A 22,756-nucleotide genomic window follows, 5' to 3' on the forward strand; every position below is an offset into this window, starting at 1 on the left:
TTTACAATTATTATTATTTCTTCAGTAATAATAATAGCAGAAAAAAATAACTGAAATGAAAGTACTGACAGTGGTAAGCACAGCACCCAAATACTCAAAATAGACGCTGTATACCTTATACCGCCAGCAAAAACAAGGCGGAAAAGATGGCGAACGACGAGACGGCGGAGAAGCGGACGAGACTCGAGCGAGTCCGGCGCGGCACGACCGCGAGTAGTTGCGTCATTGGTTGCAGCCGAACAGTGTTAGATGGAACCGTATTTTCTGTGGCATTTTTATTAAAATAGCGTTTCTTGTCTCGTTCGTGTCAAAAAAAAAAAAGTTGATTTTAACGGTTTGATTCGGTTTTTCTTAGGACTTGCCAACAGTGACGTCGATGTAACTAAGTATTTTCCTTCTCAGTTGTTTAAAATTTAGCTTTTCAGGTTTCCATTCTAATTGTCCCATTATGGGTTAAGAGGATATCCTCATCTGTAGTATATCATCGTGTACAATGAATCCGCAAGCTATCCATTGAGATGTATTTTACAGTATATCCTTAATATATATGCTAACATGTATCCTAAGAATATCCTCCACATCTCCCGGGACATGCGACCGGATATACTGGGGATATTGTGTGCTATCGGGGTTAATAAACTTGGAGTCCTTCAAAAGGACTTTTCCTAGGCATGAATCCGTAGGTGACGCGATTGCGGTTGCTTACCTTACCACCAGGTGGCGTTTTCTGGCATAACCGCCAAAAAAAATTTATTTGTTAGTTTCGGAAGTCGCGTCAATTTGACAAGTCTCGAAAGCGAAAATGAGCAAGTCGAGTCCGTCGCTGGCGACTCTCAGGAGCAGGGGCAGGGTGACGTCCGTAGTGAGCCTGAGCAGCACCGGCGTCCATTACCTCAGGCCGGTGAAGAAAGTAAGGACCGAAAAGGACTTGGAAGAGTTCAAAAAGGATGTGTTTATCGATGACCACACGCTGACGTTCGACGAGTTGGAGAGCAGGTTATTCGCCATGCCTTTTAATAATGTCTGCTTAACTTTGAGCTCAAAATTTAACTTGATTGCGATTGCGATGTGAATGGTGTTTTAGAAACCCCAACACTCTCCCTTTAAAGTGATTACCATAAAAAAAGCGAATCATGGTTAAGACCCATGATACAACAAAAATATGACATTACGCATGTAGGCGGAACCAACGGGTCACGTGACTGACGTCAGGCGGAGCTTGATTTGGAGGGATTCCTAACCAAATCTCATTGTTTGTGCTGTGTTTTTCGGTTTTCGTAGAATTTCAGTGCTTTTTTGTGGTTTGGATTAATTATTTTTCTGTTCTGTGGACGGCTGTACCATTGATAACAGGTTAAAACATGTTTCAAGCGATTTGAAGCTGTTTCGATTCCCTAATCAGGAAAATATTCAAAAGTGTTGGGTTATGGCTTCCAAACGGACAGACCCAATTAACGTAAAAACTGCCAGAGTCTGTTCTAGCCATTTCGATGAATTTTCTTACGAACGTAACCCTTTAGTGTCTTTGTTTTTGATTTGATAAGTAGTTTCTACACTTCATGATAGATTTCTTTTATTAATTTCGTTTTAAATAAAAGTATTTGATTTGCGGGATTAAATAACACATCCGTTTTTAAATTTTGGAGAAAAAGATATTTCAAAAATAATGTAAGTTAAATACATCTAGTTCAAAACCTATTTCCCAGTTATGAAGAATTATTTTCCCTTATTAATATTTTGTAAATTTGAGAATGTTTTGTTATACAACGTGGAAATAAATTGAGGGTTTGTAATACTCCAACTAAATTTTGTATTTAACTTTTGGCTCCATCTCCTATAGTTTCTGTACATCTTTATCGATGATTACAATTAAATTAGATATACTAATTCCACCGGTTGAAGTTAGCAATTAAATATGTATTATGACATTCTGTTAAAATTAATATATTACAGTGTCCACGATTATATCTGAAGAAAAACCAAAAACCTATCCAGATTCGACTTAACACCTCTAATGTTTAGATGTATACTAAAATTCTTTAAATTATTACTTATTTCGTAATTAAATTTTTCTACGTCGTAGCAATTTGATCATCAATATTAATGTTATCGAAAAACTCAAATGTCATCAGGATAAACAAATCTTTTTTAATTTTATATACATTGTGGTAATGTCATTAATGCTTTGTGGCTTTAGGACATTTTCACCGCTACACCACACACCTATAGCCTTTCATTTTTAAATCCCTAGCCTCGTGAAACAAGCATCTGGTGTCTAATCTAACTAACTAACTAATCAAAAATATTTGAAAAAAAAAATCATAATATGAAATATTGAAAATTGTGCTTATGTTATATTTGCATTTTATTATACAGTGTGTTCAATTTCGATTTTTTTTTGTTGGATAGATCTCTGAAAAATGCACTAAAACCTGATTTTTCTTATTGCTTCAACTTAAAGTCATGACTAATTGAGATTATTTAATGGCTAACTGGAACTAATATCGAGAAGGGCTATTAGGGATTTCTTCAAGAATAAAGCGGACTATATAAAATTTAACTATACTAATTTCCATGAAGTTTGAATACAGAATGTTTGTTTATGGCTCAATTTTGATAATTGTTTTTTGCTGCATAGATCTTAGTAAAGAAAAATGAAACTGTTTTTCGTATAACATCGACTGGCTAACTGATACAGTTTTTGAAGTACCTTGAGAGATTTCTTCAAATTGAATATAACAACAGATTCGTGTTCAGGACTACCTAGAAAAAGTAGACCAATGACCAAAATTTTTAATGTTTAAAAAAATATTGTAAACCTTGTAAATAACGATTATTTTGTGTGTGATTTTAAGATCTTACAAATTTTAATTATACAAAATTTAAAAATAATAATAAAAAACACTTTTTAGTATCGTCTAAAAACAACAGCATTAATAAATGTTAGTAGTCGAAAGATGGAAACAGAATTGACTGTCGAAACAGTATGCCAATGTCATATGTGTTATTTTTATTACTAGATGAGAATTAAAAATCCGTTTTAAGTAAGAAAATACAGCGGCGTAAAGTCTGTTTAGTTCATATGTAATCCTCTCTGATCATATGTATTTTAAAGGAAATCGTTAGTATCTTTCAGTGAAATCTGTCCAACAAAAGAATTATCAAAAAAATTATTCCCAGTTAGCCATGACTTCAGATTGACGTAATAAGAAACATAAGGTATAGCGCGTTTTTGAGAGATCTATCCAATAAAAAAAATTATCAAAATCGAACCATAAACAAAATTTTACCAGGATGTACAGTTCTTAAATGGGACACACTGTATATTATAATTATTTAAATTCCGCCATTTTTGCTGATTCCCCCAGACACTAGAGGGCGTAGCGAATGCGGTTCTCGCATCAGAATTGAACCGAATAGAATATCAATTCGTCATCGGGGTGGGGTCTAAATTCGCTCATTAAGTTATGCGGCGCTATATCGATAACACCCCGTATATGAAATTGCAGTGCAGTGCAGTTCAGAGTAATTTCTTCGGCAGAAATGCGGAAATTACGTGACCCTAATGGATCACACCGATGCCAGAGGTATTAATCAAAATTGTAACCCCCGAAGGCCAACAAATCTCTAGCGCACCATCGAGACTTAATTTTTACGCGATCCGGCGCATTTAGACGATAATGGCCTCGCTTCGGCGCTCTAACATTACGGGTCTGATGCGTGACTGCCAAGATTTAAAAATCCCTCTAAATCCAAGAAGGAAATATCCGTAACCGTGTCTAAGGTTTACAAATCCTCATTACCTCAAAGGGTAAGTAAAAAGTAATGGATTGGAGTCAGGCGATAATAAAACCAATTTTTAAAAAGGGGGATAAAATGGGTTAGAAAAATTATATATTATGAAAGAACAGAATGGAAGAACACTTGGAATGATTATTGCCCAATTAACACAAGGACGTGCGTCAAACGTCCTCGGGATATCCTTAAGACGTCTCAAGGACATACGATGTTATTTATTGGTAATTGTTTGTTAGGACATACTAAGAATATCCAGTTATACTAGTTGATACGTCGTTAGTATATCCGACTGTGAGGATATAGGACCTTGTATAGATATTCCAGTGGACCTTACTTAATTATTAGGTTATTTCCAACAGCCTATGAGAAATACTGGAAAGGTAATGTACGACTACAACCATTCTATCCCAGTATCCAAGCCATCCTTTCAGAGGATATCCCTGGGATGTATTTTTCAGTATATCCTTTGTATATACGCTAACGTATATCCTAAGAATATCCTCCACACGTCCCGGGACATGCGACTTAAATGGGACATTGACCAGATATACTGGGTACAACGAGCAAGCAAGCAAGTGGGGACTAACAAGATATATGAATTTGAAGAGGTAAATGAATGTAAGTGTTTGGGAGTACTAATAACCAAAAAATGTGAAGAGGACAAGGAACTGGATCTGCAATAGCAATGTAACAATTGTAATAAAATTCTATGTTCAAAGGACAAGGACTGCAAGACAGTGGTCCCAGACATGGCCCTCAATGAAAAGAACCATCAGAAACTAGGTACACAGGCTGGGAGAGAAAGACGAATTTGGAGATAAACCAATCTACAATGGCTAGGGCACGTCACCAGGGTGGAAAATAATATGGAAGTAAAGGATCATGAGGAGGAAGACCAAGTAGAAGATGGAAAGAATCCGTGGAGGAAGATTTAACACAGAGAAGGATTATTAATTGGAGAAATGTAGCAAGAGATAGAATTGAATGGAGGAAAATTACACATAATTTACGAATAGTGTTTTGTTTGCTTGCCGTTTTGTAAAAGCCTTGCCTCTCATTTGAATTGCCTAAAGGACCAAAATCTAATCAATTTATTTCATTAGATACGAGACCGACTTGGAGAACGGCCTGACCAAGTGGAGAGCAGACGAGTTGCTCATCCAGAACGGTCCCAATTGCTTGGTTCCATCTGAGACCACGTCTAAGTGGGCGGTTTTGGCCAAGTTCCTATTCGGCGGTTTCAACACCTTAATTTGGACGGGTAGCATGCTCAGCTACGTGGAATACATCGTGACGGCCTTGTACGACGAGAGTCACGCGGGTCCCGAGTCGCTGTGGTTGGGTAAGAATGTGGGCGTGTTGGCATGGTTCCTTTCAAACAGTAATATTTCAAGTACATTCTGTAATTCGAGTTAATTTTGACAATTAAATGTGGAAGCGCTGGTAAAAATCGCTTCTTTCTACGGACTTAACGTACTCATGACCCCCAGCGTCGATCCTCGCTGGAATCGCAACCATCACCGGCCTGGTCGGCTTCTACATGGAACAAACTCACTCGGCCATCATAGAAAGCTTCAAAAAAATGATTCCCAAGTACGCGAAGGTGATAAGGGAGGGCTCCAAGTACAGCCTGCCCAGCGAGGAGCTGGTGCTTGGGGACGTGGTGGAAATTGTCTCCGGTGATATGGTACCCGCTGACATGAGGATACTCGAGAGTCGAAACCTGAAGGTGACGGTGCCAAAGTTCGCGTATGCGGATTTTTTTACGACGAACATTGAGCTAGGTCGATAACAGTCCATTGACGGGAGAGTCGATGGCCCAATCGCGAGGCTCGGAGTATACCCACGAAGACCCCATGGAGACGAAGAATTTAGTGTTCTATGGCACGTGTGTGGTCGAAGGTAGAGGCCGTGGGGTGGTGATCAGATGCGGCGACGACACTGTCTTGGGTATGGTCTGTTCATAGATATCAGAAAGTGATCAATTTCTTTTGAATGGGATTATCCAAGGGTGGTCATTAACATACAATGCAACAAGATTATTACTTAATTTAAATTTAATTTAAATTCAGGTAAAATTATGGTCCGTGTTTAATATTCTTTGGTTTGGTATACTACTTAGTTTAAATTTATTAGTAAGCATTCTTATTTCGTGTGTAATACAGCGTGTGTTGAATCGTGTGCGAATTATGCAAAATATGTGCGAGCCTAGTGTATCTCTATTGACACTAAGGAAGTTATAAACAATGTTTATTCGACTCCCATTGAACGTGGTGCCAGCAAGCAAGCATCTTTAGAAGAAACGGCCACATTGACGAAAATTCCAACATCAATTGTATGGAAAATTCGGCGAGGAAAAAAAGAAGCGCTGCTGATAATTGCCCGAGTGTAGATGAAAGTGACCAAGATATAATACGGCGTAAAATTTACCACTTATACGAGGAACAAAGCGTGCCTACATTAGATATCTTAATTAGGAAGCTTGAAAAAGACGAAACCGGCGTTAAATGTGGCAGAACTACCTTATGGAAATGTATTCAACACATGGGTTTTATATTTAAAAAAATTGACAAAAGGCAAGTTTTAATGGGATCTTTTAGAATTCAGAAATGGCGACTGGAATATCTACAAAAAATTAGGATTTGCAAAGAACAACAAAGGCTGATTATTTACTTGGATGAAACCTGGTTCGACACTTATGATACCCCTGAAAAGAGTTGGGTTGACTCAACTGATGAGTGTAAAACAAACGCGCCATCAAAAAGAGGTAAAAGAATAACTATTTTGCATGCTGGCCCTAAAGATGGTTGAATTCCAAATAGGCTTTCTCTCTCTACGAAAAATATTAAAGATTCTTCTCTGGATTACCATGAAGATACTACCGCTGATTTATTTGAAAGTTGGTTTAAAAACAAACTAGTTCCAAATATTCCTCCTAATAGCGTCATTGTAGTGGACAACGCAAGTAATCACAGTAGACAGTTAACTAAAACCCGTTCCTCATGTCACACAAAAGCAACAATCCAAAACTACACGTATAATAACGACATTTATTTTCACGAAGATTATACCAAAAGCAATTAATTGAGGTTCTACAAAGCTTGAACCTGCAAAAGGAATACGTCTCTGATAATTATACAAAAAAGTTAGGGCATACAGTTTTAAGGCTTCCACCTTACCGCTGTGTATTTAATGCCATTAAACATGTTTGGCACCAACTGAACTCTGCCATTCGTCGTAATAATGTTTTAACTCCAATGTCCTCAAACTTATAGAAACCGAAGTGTTTAACATCCCTCCACAAAATTGGGCAAATTCTGTTAACCATATAGAAAAAGCAGAACAATCGTATATCCATATTGCAAATAATATAGAACAAATAAATAATAATTAGAACAGGCGATGATAGCGATAATGGTACTGATATATTATGTGAATAATTTTAAGTAATTTGGTAGGTAATTGGTATTGGTATTGGTATTAGTATTAAAGGGGGGCGCCCTCGCGGGCGTCCAAGCACTTAGGCCACCAGATGGGCCCGTTGTGCCCCCAGGCCGCTCTAGAGGGCGTCCAGAATGCCGCCCCTCCTGTAGAAGGTCAGCAACTCCTTTAGCCCAATACCGTGCACTGAGTCCGGATCGATCAGGGCCGTTCCGAAGACTCCCAATCTTGCCCATGTCAAGGCAGGGCACTCGGTGAGCAGATGATACGGGGTCTCCTCCCCTTCCATGCACCACCTACACTCCGGGTCGTCTCCAATGCCTAGCAAGCAAAGATGCCTCCTAAGCCTACAATGTCCTGTGTAGGCCCCTGTTAGTGCTCTACACTCCCTTCTGGTTAGTCTAAGCAGCTCCCTGGTCCGAGGAAGGGCGAGCCCATCCATCATAAGCCTCGCCTGCCTCATTCCCGGAGCAACTCTCTAGCCCCCCGCGGTCCGGTCTCTCGTCCAGGCTTCGAGAGCTCCCCGCCTCACACACGGGGCGATCCCCAAGCGGGGCTCTGGCCCTATATGCCTATGCGAGGAGCCCTCCCTGGCTAAGGCGTCCGCTGCCTCATTGCCCCGGATACCGGTGTGACCCGGGACCCAGACCAACGTGACCTTTCTCTCCTCAGCCACCCTCCTCAGTACCCCTTTGCACTCCTTTATCAACAAGGAGCGCGTACGCACTGACTTCAGCGCCATGAGTGCAGCCCTACTATCCGAGCAGAAGAAGACTCTCCTGTTTCCGTAGTTGAGCCGAAGCACCTCTCTGGCCGCCATCAATAAAGCGAAAATTTTCGCCTGAAACACAGTGCAGTACTGACCCAGAGGGACCGACAAGCTTGATCCTGTTGTCTCGCAGTACACTCCAGCTCCGGCCAGATCTCCCATTCTGGACCCGTCCGTGTACCAGACAAGTCCATCCCAGGAGCCGACTCTGCCCTCTCTCTAATCTTCCCTTGATGGAAAGAGAAAGGTCAATTTATCAAAGAATGTCATCACAGTCCTCTAAAATGTCGTACGGACCCCGATTGAATTGATTGAATATTGTTTAGTATCTTTTCTAACAAAACCCCAAATAATTAAATTCTAAGCAAAGTATTGAACTGTTCGGCCATATTTCATTCTTACAGCTTGCCCGGGTCTTTCCTTAATTCGTATCAGTTAGCCACTTTCTTATATCTATCAACAGACTTTAAGTGAAATCCCATGAGTAATATGAAAAGTCTGGGGATCTAGCGGAGGTGGTTACCCGGGTATAGAATTGTACGAGTCATTTAATTTATTATTGTGTTTATTGTATTTATACAATAACTATATTATAAAACACCTCTACAGCAAATTCAAAGACTTTAGACACACCATAGACCGCTTAAAGGATAGTTTCTCACATTCTCGTGACATCCTGTATAATATATCTGCCAACTATACTAAATGCATTGTACAACTTTTTTTGCTTCGTCACATGCGTAAATCCAAATATTTTTTTTACGATTACCACGGGAATAATTTACGGGCAAATATTAACAAAAGTTATTTAAAATGTTCCGAATTTCAAAAAAAATACAGGGTGTTCCATTTGAAAAAATAAAATTGCTGCTAATTTCCTGTAGATCTGGCAACGCTGCGTTTGCTCAATTATATCTAAAACATAAATTCACCTGTGTTGGAAAAATAAATAAATATTTCTCTTGAATTGAAAAATATTTATAGTTTTCGTCCTAAAAAACTTCAGTTACAATAATTTACGAAATCTAAGCAGCCACGACGCAAGAATATAATAAAATTAAATATTTAAAGAGAAAAAAAAAAGTGCAATAGGGTTTGAACCCAAAACATTCCGTCGGAATGGAAGCATAACTTCCTGTCGAACGTCAAGTCTTTTGCTTGAACTTTCGGACACTTAATGTTTCTTGAAAGTAACGAGAGTTCTTCCACGTCATATGTAATTTTGTGCAAAGATTTCTAGTTTTTTTTCAGTATTAGTTCGCTTTTTTGGCTTTTAATAGCTGTTACACCATTTTTGAAACCTATGTATGGATTTTTCTGAGTCAGTGACAGTAGTAGGACTACCTCTGTTCTACGTCCATCGTCCATCGGAGGGGATCACGAAATATCAAAATTCCTACCCCATTTATTTCGGGAGTGGCACGGGGTTCAATTCTTTGACTTCTGTTGTATTTCTTGTACACATTTGATATGTATAAGGAAATCAAATTTTCTCAAATTCATTCATATGCTGATGACACCCAGCTGTTACATACATTTAACTCAGCTAAGTATGTTACGTCGAAGCTATTCTTAACTTGGATCTTAATGGTCTTTTTCTGTATAGTAAAAACACAATCTTAAGCTAAATTCTAAAAACATATTTGGGATAAACTGGCTTAAAATTAAATATCTGTGTCAATTTTTACGTCCACTTATTGGAATTACTGTACCAAACAAATTAGTAATTTACCAAAAATGCATTTTTAGATTCTTATTATTATCATTATAACTTGTTTTATTATTATTATTGTAATTATAATTATAATATAATTGTAATATTAGTTTGTCTTAAGTGATTTTGTCTAAACTTTGTGCAATAATTTAAAATATCTCAATAAAGACTATTATTATTATTATTATTATTATGATGTGCAGGTGGCAGCACATGTGCAAGGATTGTCTATATTGTCAAGCAAGCTGTTCGGGTGTGTCTAGTGATCTAGGCTCATGTTCGTAGCGTTTTGGTAGCGAACAAAGCGCTTCGCAGTCATAATTTTTTTCCTAGGCTTAGGTTCGTCGTGTCAGTAATAATTTTCGTTGCTTATTTTCATTCTTTTATTAAAAAATAAACGTAAATTTTCACGCAGGTCACATCGCGGGTTTGGCTACGGCGATCGTCAAGGACGAGACCCTCCTCAGGAAAGAGCTGAACGCTTTCGTCAAGGTCATATCTGTCATCGCATGTTTGATCGGTACCGCGCTATTCGCGATGTCGATGGCGAAGGGCTACACGTTTTTCCAAAGTTTCACGTACTTTATCGCGATCGTGGTGGCGCAGGTGCCGGAAGGTTTGCCCGTTGCGTTCACCGTATGCCTTACCTTGACCGCCAAACGGATGGCCCGCAAGAATTGCCTGATCAAGAAGTTCGAAATTTTGGAAACGCTCGGCGCGTGCGACGTCATCTGTTCGGATAAAACCGGTACATATCGGACTTTTACTTTATCAAAATACAAATATAGGAAGTTCTGTAGCCTCCGTCCCCAACATTAACTAACCAAAGGATTAGAATTTTGTTTCAGCAGTACAGGTTAATAAATTACAAATTTATTTTACGATATATACAGGGTGTTTGAACAATTAAGTGTATGGGAAGAAACCTGTCAAACTGATGCCAGAATAAATTACAATTTAAATTTGCAGCAAAATTAAAATGAGGCTTTTTGTTTTTGTTCTTGTGTCTGATTTAGTACTAAGCTGTCCCACTATCGCCGATAGCGTATTTCAACTATTCAAACCTGGATGAAAGTTTAGATATGCGTCCTATTATTTTCTACAACCATTTTAATGATTTCGGTGGAAGACGTTTTACTAGATACACTACTAGAATTTCGATTATCAGTATTTTCAAGTTCATTATCGGTGTAATTTGTCAAGTCCTGTGGAGTATCGCACGGTCTATCTGAATTATTTTCATTTAAATTTCCCGTTTTATCATCCATATTTTTCTTCCCAGTCTCCAACTCTATGTAATCCCCAATTTGACAATAGTTTTCTGGTAAGCGGTTAATTTTCTTTATGAATTTGCAATTTCGAATCAAAACAGAACCATTTTCCAATTGCATTTTATAGTCTGTATCTCTAACCTTATCTAGAACAACACCAGGAAACCGATTCCTCTTTGGTTGTCTTTGCACATACACTTCGTTCTAGTAATACTCTGTTTCCTTTATTTTATAATAAATGCGATTAATCATGTTTTAGTTATTGTAATATAATTTCCTAATTTGCTACACATGAATAAATCCGCTGGTGAAATGTTTTCAAAAAGAGATGTTGATCAATAGTGTAGAAGAGTCATATTAATATCTCTTTTATCATCTAAAATTTTCTTTAACGTCTTTTTAGTAGTTTTAATGTATTTTTTTCGGCGAAACCATTAGACTGGACATTTGTGGGTGAAGTAATCACATGCATAAATTCCCATTCTTTAAAGAAATCTTCAAATTCTTGGGCTCTTAGTTGTGCACATTCTTGGCCAAAATAAAGATTCTCAAGATAACTGAATACCAAGCTAAAAGATTTGTCTTTTAAATTAAATTATCTGAAAGTGTCAATTCGGATTTATAAGGAGATTCTTTCAAATTTTTGTTTCAATTAGACCAACCATTTAAAATTACCTTTTTCAGCTCTTGTAGAACAGTGTCTTTTTCAATTCAACTCTAAAATTGTTTAATTTTAACAAAGTTTCTCGGATTTTATATCGATGCCTTCCTAAAGTGAGACTACGACAATGTTAACAATCAGAGATTCTTTCTTTGAAAGATCCTTGTTGACTTTTTATTACTTTTTATAATTATTTAATAAGTGAGTAGTTTCATATGTGGCATAACCAACAAATGTTAGCGTTCACATTCAGTTTATCTATAGCATCCACCGATGACTACCAATTGTATTACTTCTATCTTTGGCGATACCGTACACCATACACTTCTTAATTATTTCTTCGGGTGAGACATTATCACTTTCCTGAATAAGTTTTTGTCTAATACCATTCGAAATGCCGCAAAATTATACGAATCTTGAGAATGAAATGGCACTCGTTCAAGGGACGCTGACGCAAAACAAGATGACTGCCTCGCGCGTGTTTTACGACGCGTCCGAAGTAGACGTGCTCAACTATTGGGACGACGTTGACGTCGACAGCGTCGCGTATCGGGCGTTGTGCGACGTCGCCGTTCTGTGTAGCCGGGCGGATTTTGACGACGCTCGCAATGTGATCGGCGATCCGAGCGAATCGGCTATCCTCATGCTGATGGACAAGCTGGTCGACATCGAGACAACGCGGAAGAGGTTCCCAAAGGTATACTTCGACCAGAAATATAGATAAATAAATAAGACCGTCCTAGGAATTTATCTACCTACACTAACAAGAGGGATATAAATATGTTTTCAATATTTTTCGCCGAGCAACTCTTGAAACATCTCACACAAGACCTACTTAATGCAGAATAAGCATCTGTTAGGATGGGTTTTACCTGCGAAGGCCTTCGGTTAAACTACTGTAAAATTCTTAAAACGTCAAAGCCATAAATGCACTATATTTTTGGTCGTATTATACCGGCGAATGATTACGACTTCTGACTGGGCTTTACTCCAAGGTGATCGAAATTCCATTCAGTTCCTCCAACAAGTACCAGGTGTCCGTTCACCGGGTACCAACCGGAGGGTTCCTGGTCGTGATGAAAGGTGCCCCCGAAAAGGTGCTCGATCATTGCGCCTCCATACTGCGGGACGGCGAAGCTTTGAAGGTCAATTCGCGGACAGCGAAGCCGATAGCGCGGGCTCTCGCGAATATGGGTCGCAAGGGGGAGAGGGTTTTGGGCTTTGCCGATTTGTATTTGCCCGACTACGACTACGACTATAAGTTCGACGTCGAGCATCCGGACTTTCCACTGACCGGTACCGTTTTTATTATGTACTTACTGGCAAAGTGAGAATATATTTTTTTCCAAAGAAACTCCCACGGGCTATTGTGGTACTGTTTACAAATCTTGCTGACGTTTCCCCAATCATCCAGTTTGCTTCTTTAGAGCTTGACTCAAGCAGGCTCGCATTCTACTCGGTATGATAGATATAAGAAAGTGACCATTTGCTTTTGAATGGGATTATCCAAGGGTGGTCATTAACATACAATGCAACAAGATTATTACCTAAAGTTTTGGAATTTAAATTCAGGTAAAATTGTGGTCCGTAATAGAAAATAATTGTATACCTACCTGTGTTTAACATTCTTTGCTTTGGTAAACTACTTAGTTTAAGTATATTAGTAATCATTCTTATTTCGTGTGTAATACAGCGTGTGTTGGATCGTGTGCGAATTACGCAAAATATGTGCGAGTCTAGTGTATTCTAGGAGATGCTCCCGCCCAAATGTAGAAAACATTATTCTATTGAGACTAAGGAAGTCATAACGTGGAGCCAGAAAGCATGCATCTTTAAAAGAAACGGCCAAATTGACGAAAATTCCAACATCCACTGTATGGAAAATTGTGAATAATCCCATTTCAGCGAGGAAAAAAAAGAAGCGATGCTGACAATTTCTCCAGTGTAGATGAAAGTGATCTAGATATAATACGGCGCAAAATTTACCAGTTATACGAGAAACAAAGCGTACCTACATTAGATATCTTAATTAGGAGGCTTGAAAAAGATTAAACCGGTGTCAAATGTGGCAGAACTACCTTATGGAATTGTATTCGACACATGGGTTTTAGATTGAAAAAAATTGACAAAAGTGAAGTTTTAATGGAATGTTTTAGAATTAGAAATGGCGACTGGAATATCTATCTATTTGCTTGGATAAAACCTGGTTCGACACTTATGATACCCCGGAAAAGGGTTGGGTTGACTCAACTGATAAGTGTAAAACAAACGCGCCATCAAAAAGAGGTAAAAGAATAACTATTTTGCATGCTGGCTCTAAAGATGGTTGGATTCCAAATGGAATTTATCTGTCTGTGAAAAATATTAAAGATTTTTCTCTGGATTACCATGAAGACACCACCGATGATTTATTTGAAAGTTGGTTTAAAAACAAACTAGTTCCAAACGTTCCTCCTAATAGCGTAATTGTAATGGACAATGCAAGTTATCACAGTAGACAATTGACTAAAACCCCTTCCTCATGTGACACAAAATCAACAATCCAAAAGTACATCTATAATAACGACATTTATTTTCACTAAGATTATACCAAAAAGCAATTAATTGAGGTTCTACAAAGCTTGAACCTACAAAAGGAATACATCTGTGATAATTATGCAAAAAAACTAGGGCATACAGTTTTAAGGCTTCCACCCTACCACTGTATATTTAATCCCATTGAACATGTTTGGCACCAACTGAAATCTGCGATTCGTCGTAACAACGTTTTTTCCCGTGTTAACTCTAATATCCTCAAACTTATAGAAACCGAAGTTTTTTTTAGATTTAAACATAAATAAATAAATATTGTTTAGTGTCTTTCCTAACAAAACCCCAAATAATTAAATTCTAAGCAAAGTACGGAGCTGTTCTGCCATATTTCATTTTTACAGCTTGCCCGGGTCTTTCCTTAACTCGTATCAGTTAGCCACTTTCTTATATCTATGAACCAATTTTACCTGTTTATATATTGTTTGATGACTAATTCCCTACGCTCGAAGAACATAAAAGAGCCTTAAGACTACGACAAATAAACCCATCTGCAGTTGCCGAATACAATCACGAAACCGGATAGCAAATTTTATTAGGCAACCATACAATCTTCACTGCGACCTAGGTGTTGACCTGTCACCAATATAATAATCCGTCATCCGAGAGAACTTACATTCGCTTCCTTTAGCTCCGCCCCCCTTCAAACAATATATAAGCAGGTACCGAGTACAATGCGAGCCAGTTTCAGTTAATCTCTGAAGAAGACAACAATTGGCGAAACGTCAGCTAGTTCGATTATTCAATAAGATATGTATATAATAAAATGAGAATGTTATTATGATTGCATATAATTAAAATAACATACAGGGTGTTGTGCAACTAATGTCAGGCTTGGGGAGGAAATTGATCGAGTGATTTTAAGGCAAAAAGTGAACATAATAAGGCACGGGAATGTTTTGTATTGCACACACCGAGCGTTAACCTTTGCCATTAGTATCGCAACTTTAGCTCCTACTGGATTAACGCTATCAAAAGCATTGGCGTCCCTTAGCTAATAACTGTTACGCCAATGATTCCGTTCTTTCTGTGTATGTATTTAAAATATATATGTTACCATGAAAGGCCGAAATTAATGATTGTTGACATACACCGGTTAATGTCGACAGACACCAAATGAAGACACTGAACAATTATTGGTTTTGTTATAAATTCAGTCCTTCACCGGTGTATGTCGACAAACACGTATAGGTCCGAACAGGCTTACACAAAATTTGATTGGTAGTGAATAGTGAACAATTTCTTGAATCTAATAAGAAGTACACTAGAAGGCAATTGTGTTTCTTAAGGAAGATACTCTAAAGTCGTTTCTGAAGTAATTTTTGCTAAAAGTACTCCTAGTTACCGCCGAACAAGGTTAATTGTGCCATTAAAATCAAGTGTTGCTTAGTAGCTGCCAAATTGAGTGACAGAGAAAAACAAAAGCTAGTCGTGATCGGAAAATGAACTAGCCCACGATGTTTTAATAACATCAAGCATTTACCGGTCACTTACAAGGCAAACAAGTCTGCACGGATGACATCGCAAATTTTTGAAGAGGAGATACGGACACGGGATGGAGGATTAAAAGGGAGGAAACTTACATAACATATGTTTCAAATCTACGGAATATTGATTTCGCGTTTCTTCCAGCCAAAACAACAAGTGTATTAGAGCCGATGGACCAGAGCCTAATAAAAAGTCTTAAGAGTCACGAGATACACGAAAAACGTTTTAATTCAAATGAAGATTTTAAGGCACATTTTCCATTAATATGCTAGATGCGGTCGACTTTATTAGTAAAACTTGGAAAGAGGTAACAGCAGAAACAATTCAACACTCCTATCGTCATGCAGGACTTATTACCGGGACAGAATGCGAACAGGACTTGGAAGATGATCAGCCACTGAGCGAGTGGATAAAGCAGTTTCAAACAACAATTACGTTTACAAGTTGCAAGATTTTATGGTGATAGATCAGGATTTCCCCACAACAGCAGACTTGACAGAGGACGCCATAGAATTACGATTCAATTGTCAGTATGAAAGAAGTGTAAAAGCTAAAGCTGCGTCTCGTATACATCTGTTGGACTAATAAATACCCTCAGATTAGCCGATTACGTGGCCCTTTTAAATTTCCAGATCGTTAATCAATTAATATTGTTTTTTTTATCGTTTTTCTTTTTTGAGATTTATTGCTTGATTCATATTTTTGTATGCAAAAAATTCGTATACTTAAGTTTATATTGTGGTTTTGTTTATTTATTTATATCGCCGGCTGTCGGACATTTACGGTGACATATCCTCGGATATCATATCTACATATTTTTCGAATTAGATAGAACAACGTGAAGTATGCTTTTCAGGGCTCAGATTCGTGGGCTTGCTCTCTTTAATCGACCCCCCGCGGCCGTCCGTCGTCGAAGCGGTCAGCAAATGTAGGAGTGCCGGCATAAAGGTGATCATGGTCACCGGGGATCACCCTATCACGGCCGCCGCGATCGCGCGCAAGGTCGGCATCATTTCACCTCACTTGCAGCCCAGCGTCGAGAACATTACCCTTATGACGTCACAGGTACATTTTGGCACTCATCTACAGGGTTAATTTTGAAAGATAGAAAAAAAATTGTAATTTCAAGTTTGAAGATTTTTGCTCTATTATCTTATGCAAATGTCAGAAAAAACAAACGACGATCGCAAGCTGCCAAAATGACAAAATGAATCGTAGATATTTTTTTTCTGATTCCATTGACATTTTATTTAGCCGTTTTTAAGATATTTCAGTTTAAAAATAATTATCATTCGATTTCTGGACAATAGCCATATTGCTTGAAATTGGTCAAGTCTGCCTTGATGGCAACTATATCATCCATGTTTGCAATTGTTTTAACAATGTTCTATTTTTGACAACTAATCAAAACTATAGATCTGCAGCGTAAGTAAAATTACTTAAACATATTTCATATGGATTATGCTGAGGAAGAAAAACGCCAAATAATAAAATCATATTATTCAAACCGACATAATGTTGCAAGGGTGCATGGAGAATATAGACAAATATATATAAATATATCCAATAAATACAATTGAAAATATAGTTAAACAATTTGAGGACCGAAATTTTGATGAAGACCTCAATATATCTAGTACTTTACTTTCAAGGTAAATTATTATACTTGACTTCTTAATTTTTATAATTCATATTTTTCAGAAAATGCTGAATTAAAATATTATCCCGAAAGTCCTGTAGTAAAATTTAACGAATTCTAAAATATCAGAAGTTTCACCCGTATAAGTTCCTTACAGTGCAAAATTTGACTGATGAACATCACAGGCAGAGGCCCGAATATTGCACTGAAATGTATAGAAGATCTCAAGAAGATGGAAATTTTCTAAACAAAATTTACGGATGAGGCTGCGTTCACAACAGCAGCTGTATTTAATAGAAAGAATAAACATTTTTGGTCCACTAATAATCTACACAAAATGCAGGCAGTGAAAATCCAAGGACGAAGGTCGGTTAATTATATACCGAGGATCCTTGAATGGCCAGTGATATTTAAATAGAACAGTTAGAAAATGGGCCAGTTAGGATAGCGCACCTCAACATAATGTCCAACCAGTTACCGATTATCTAAATAATATAGGTTTTGGATAGGTAGGGAAGGAACTTTTAAATGGCCTGCCAACAGCTCCGACCTGAATCCTCGTGACATTTTTTTGTGAGGAAATTTAAAAAATAAAATTTATTAAAATAGGCCTGAAAGTTTACAAGTGATAAGAGAAAGACTTAATATCGTTTTGCAAGATCTAAACACCGATTTTATCATCTCGGGTATTGATAGGAAATTGAAAGGAAATACTTCCCGATGTATCGAAAATAATGGAGGTTATGGCGTTTTTCTTCCTCAGTATAATCCATTCGAAATATCTTAAGTTATATAACTTACGCTGCAGATCTTCAGTTTTGATTAGTTGTCTTCGTATGTCTGTGACTCCCTGAACAAGCAGGGTCAAGTTGACGTTATGTAAACTGACTTCCACAAAGCGTCTGACCAGGTAGATCATCACTTACTGATTGAAAAAGCATCTCAACAATTTGGTTTCTCTGATTCACTGATTACAGTGTTGAGGTCCTATCTGGTGAATCGTCGATAGTTTGTTGAGATTGAGGGGTTTAGATCAGTTCCTTTTGTTCCAACTTCTGGCGTGCCTCTACCTTGGACCTCTTCTGTTAAATATATTTATAGACGATCAGTGGTGTACTAAAAATAAATTGCATCTTAACATCAGCAAGTGTAATGTGGTTTCTTACCACTGCACAAAAACTCCTACAGTCTTTAATTATAATATGGATGGTACTGCCCTGACTAGACTTGCCACTGTGAAGGATCTGGGGATTTTATTTGACCAGCCGTTCTCTTTTGTACCTCACGTTACTAAAATGGTTTCCAGTGAAATGCAAATTTTAGGATTCGTCATTTGAAATTGCAGGCACTTTTGTAGTTCAGCTGCTGTTAAATTGTTATTTAACTGACTATGACTCCTTGATATGGTCACCAATTTATAACTGCCACACTCAGTCCAATGAGAGTGTGCAGAGAAGGTTACTAAAGTATCTAATGTTCAGGGAGGATGGTTCCTATCCTGAGAGGGGAGTTGATCACGATCTTCTACTAAGAAGGTTCGCTATACTGCCCCTGACCTTGCGCAGAGACTTGCAATCCGTTTCATTTCTCTATAAGTTAGTTCATTACGGAGTCGATTGTCCGTTTCTTCTGGAACAATTAGGTTTTCATGTGCCGCGGCTGGAAGGGAGACATCAATCAACTTTCTTACCGCAGTTACTCAGGTCCAATATCCATTTTCAAAACCCTATTTACAATGTGTCTGCTACCTTCAACAAACTATCATCGTACTGCGATTTATATTATGATGGTCTCCAGGCCATACTTCGGCTACTTCGATTGGCGTCGGGTTATCCGTATAAGTATAAGTCTCATCCTTTTCTTTCTCATTCTTTCCTTCTTTATATTTAAGTTATAAGATTAGTAGATTTAACTACGTCCCCTGGTATATATATTGGATGATTAGTATTTCCTGTAATTGGGTCGTGTTACCTGTTGGAAATAAAGTGCTATTATTACTATTATTATTATTATTAAACAATTGCAACCACAGATAATATGGTTGCTATCCAGGCAGACTTGACCATTTTTAAACAGTATGTCTATTGTTCAGAAATCGAATGATAATTATGTTTAAACTGAAATATCTCAAAAACGGCTGAATGAAATGTTAATCAACTACATGTTTTTGGAATCAGGAAGAAAAGATCTACAATTTAAGCTGAAATAATGGAACAAAAATACCCAAACTAATCGTCGTAGCAGAGATTCACAACGTTGCATTCTCATTTGGCCACTCTGTAGACGCCTTAGCGCAATAACTTTTCGATCTATCTCAAGAGTCACTCGAGCTCGATCGTCGTGACCGGTTCGGAACTCAAACAGATGGAACCCTCGCGACTCGAGCAGGTGCTCAAAGACCACGACGAGATAGTGTTCGCGAGGACGACGCCCCAACAAAAGCTGGGCATCGTCGAAGCTTTGCAGAGATTGAACAGGGTCGTCGCGGCTACGGGTGACGGCGTCAACGACTCCCCGGCCTTGAAGAAGGCCGACATCGGGATCGCGATGGGTATAAGCGGATCCGATGTGTCGAAAGAAGCTGCCGACATGATCCTGCTCGACGATAACTTCGCCAGCATCGTCAGGGGCATAGAGGAGGGAAGGCTCATCTTCGACAACTTGAAGAAGAGCATCGCATACGAGTTGACCGCCAACGTGCCGGAAATCGCGCCGTTCATTTTCCTCATCCTCCTCAATATACCGCAGCCGTTGAGCATCATCGCGATCCTGCTAATAGACGTGGGGACCGACTTGTGGGGCGCCATTAGCTTGGCGTACGAGAAGCCGGAGGCGGACATCATGAACAGGAACCCCAGGGATCCGGGCAAGGACAAGCTCATCAACCGGAGGCTGATCGTGACGTCGTATTTTCAGATCGGGATGATACAGGTGTGCTCCGCGTTCGCTTGCTACTTCTACACCATGGCGCAGTACGGCTTCTTCTGGGATAGGTTGATTGGTGGGTGGGGAGAGACTTGGGGAAAACCGCGTTATCGTTTCTATGCTCGCAGGTATCAGGAAGGAGTGGGAGGACAGGACGGTGAACGACTTGGTCGACTCTTACGGGCAGGAGTGGAGTCACTCCATGCGGATGATTCTTACGAGGAAAGGGATCGCGTCGTATTTCATGTCGATCGTGATCACGCAGATCGGGGATTTGCTGAGGTGCAAAACGCGAAGGTGAGCAAAGAGGCTGATATTTATTCATCGAATGTTTTGATAGCATTCCGAGTGATTCTCTAGATAGTGGGGCTGATCTTTAGAATACTGCTGGGTGATGGCTTTTCCATAACATTTTACTATACTTGGACCAGAAATATAGTGCTTTTACAACCGACCCCGTGATTAAGTTTATTATTCCAAAACCCTTAAGCACGCCAGGATCGCCCTAGGAATTTATCTACCTACACTAACAAGCGGGAAATAAGTATGTTTTCGATCTTTCTCGCCCAGCAATCTTTGGCGTTTTCGGCAGACAAAAATAATGCATCTTCCACCCAACCATTTTTGGACCCAGCATGAAATGGCAGCTTGTGCAACACCAGCAGTATGGACAGGAGCATTATCGTGCAAAATACGCACGCCTCTGGTCACTTTTCCTCGACGTTTTACACGTATGCAGTGTCGCAATTTATGTAATAATGTTGTGTAATATTTACCATTGACACTGATATTAGTTTCTTTAAAATCTATCAAAAGAATTCCTTCACAATCCTAAAAGATCGTGGCCATCACCTTTCTTGTTGACTGGCAGACTCTGAATTTTCTTGGAGGTGCTTCACCCTTACGATGCCACTCCATTGATTCTTTTTTCGATAATAGAGAACCATAGTTTCATCTCCCGTCACAATAGTTTCTATCACAGGCTTCGATTCCGACCCACAGAGTTCCAAAAAGACCGCGCACACTCGACACGGCGTTGTTTTTTAATAGCCGAAAGGTTTTTAGGAACCCATCTTGCACTAACCTAATGCATACCTAAATGATCATGCAGGATTCGACGAACACTTGTATGAGAAAGCTTAGTAATTTCTGAGATTTCCTTGACCTTTAAACGTCGATCACTCAATACCACCTCTTCCACAATCGCAACGATACCTTCCGTTATGACCTCCACTAGCCGACCAGTTCTTGAATCATCTTCAAGGGACTCCTGCCCCATTCGAAAACGTTTTGCCCATTCTTTCACTACAGAATACGAAGGAGAACTTTGGCCGTACACACCATCCAGCCTTTCTTTAATAATTTTAGGTGCTAACCCTTCTTTTGTCAAAAACTTTATGACTGCTCTGTACTCAATTTGCGTTATTTACGACATTACTAAGATATATATTTAAAAGAAGAAAAAGTTTGATCGTGATACTGGAGCTGCATTTATGTCAGGCCGGGAAATTTTGACACTAACCTCATAGATTATACTCTTAATAACGATACATATCACCTTATTTTAAAATATTCGCTTCTACTTATTCGAAAATACCCCGCAGCGTTAATGATTAATCAAATTTAAATCGATGCATTTACGTTTCAAATAAAAATTTCATGTTTCTACAAATGTTCATTCCGGTCTATCTCAGATAAGACCTACTTAACATCTGTTTGGATGGGTTTAACCACAGTCCTGCGAAATGCACTATATTTGTGGTCGTACAATAAGTGCCTGCAACCGCAGTCAGGCGTTCGTTGTCGACTTTTTGGTGCATGCGCCAGGTTCGCACAATACAAGTACGTAACTTGTTTCAAGGTTGTCGCTGTTCCAGCAGGGCATGACTAATCACGTCCTGAACACGGGCCTGACATTCCAAATAATGCTCGGCCTGCTCTTCGTCTATTGCCCGGGTTTGAACAGGGTGTTCGATTTCGACGCGATCCCAGTGGCGTCGTTCGCGCCGGCGTTGCCATTTTGCCTCTTTATCGTGGTTTACGACGAGTTTCGCAAGTTTATGATCCGAAGTTTCCCAAGGGGGTTCTTCCACAAAGAGACTTACTATTAGGTTTATTCCGTGAAGGGATTTCGTTAATAAAAGTTGAGTTTGACTTTGAGCGTTTTAATGTCGGTGACCACCTTTGTTGTCTTCCCCTTGTCCAGTGATAAAAAAATATTTAATTTAATTAACTGTATAATAGTGCCTTTTTCTATTAAAATTGGGTAGATGCATTAGACTTAAAATCGAGAATGTAGCTCTCAAAGATTTTTCGATGGATCTTATATGTTTTATTTGGTACAGATATATGCGTACCAAAAAAATTAAGTTTTTATTATCCCTCTAGGTAAAAAATCGCATACCGCTTATTAATTGTGGAGATGGTATATAAAAATGACTCATCTGAATTTGCAGTTTAG

The 22,756-nt window shown here is 38.7% G+C and overlaps 2 protein-coding genes across 3 annotated transcripts in view; one reads left to right on the forward strand and one right to left on the reverse strand.

Annotated features, from left to right (window-relative positions):
- Positions 1 to 22,756, reverse strand: part of LOC132699885 (uncharacterized) — a 63,063-nt gene that overhangs the window by 11,242 nt on the left and 29,065 nt on the right. The gene's annotated exons all lie outside the window — the stretch shown is intronic.
- On the forward strand, positions 776 to 22,623 carry LOC132699396 (sodium/potassium-transporting ATPase subunit alpha-like). The gene is made up of 11 exons (XM_060666068.1): positions 776 to 996; positions 4,902 to 5,140; positions 5,289 to 5,527; positions 5,583 to 5,748; positions 10,138 to 10,470; positions 12,098 to 12,351; positions 12,650 to 12,950; positions 16,588 to 16,796; positions 19,690 to 20,371; positions 20,424 to 20,592; positions 22,157 to 22,623. The coding sequence occupies exons 1-11, from the start codon at positions 803 to 805 to the stop codon at positions 22,404 to 22,406; spliced, it is 3,036 nt and encodes a 1,011-aa protein (XP_060522051.1). The 5' UTR covers positions 776 to 802; the 3' UTR covers positions 22,407 to 22,623.

This window comes from Cylas formicarius, unplaced genomic scaffold, assembly GCF_029955315.1.
Source record: "Cylas formicarius isolate icCylForm1 unplaced genomic scaffold, icCylForm1.1 PGA_scaffold_3__17_contigs__length_32017465, whole genome shotgun sequence".
NCBI lineage: Eukaryota > Metazoa > Arthropoda > Insecta > Coleoptera > Brentidae > Cylas > Cylas formicarius.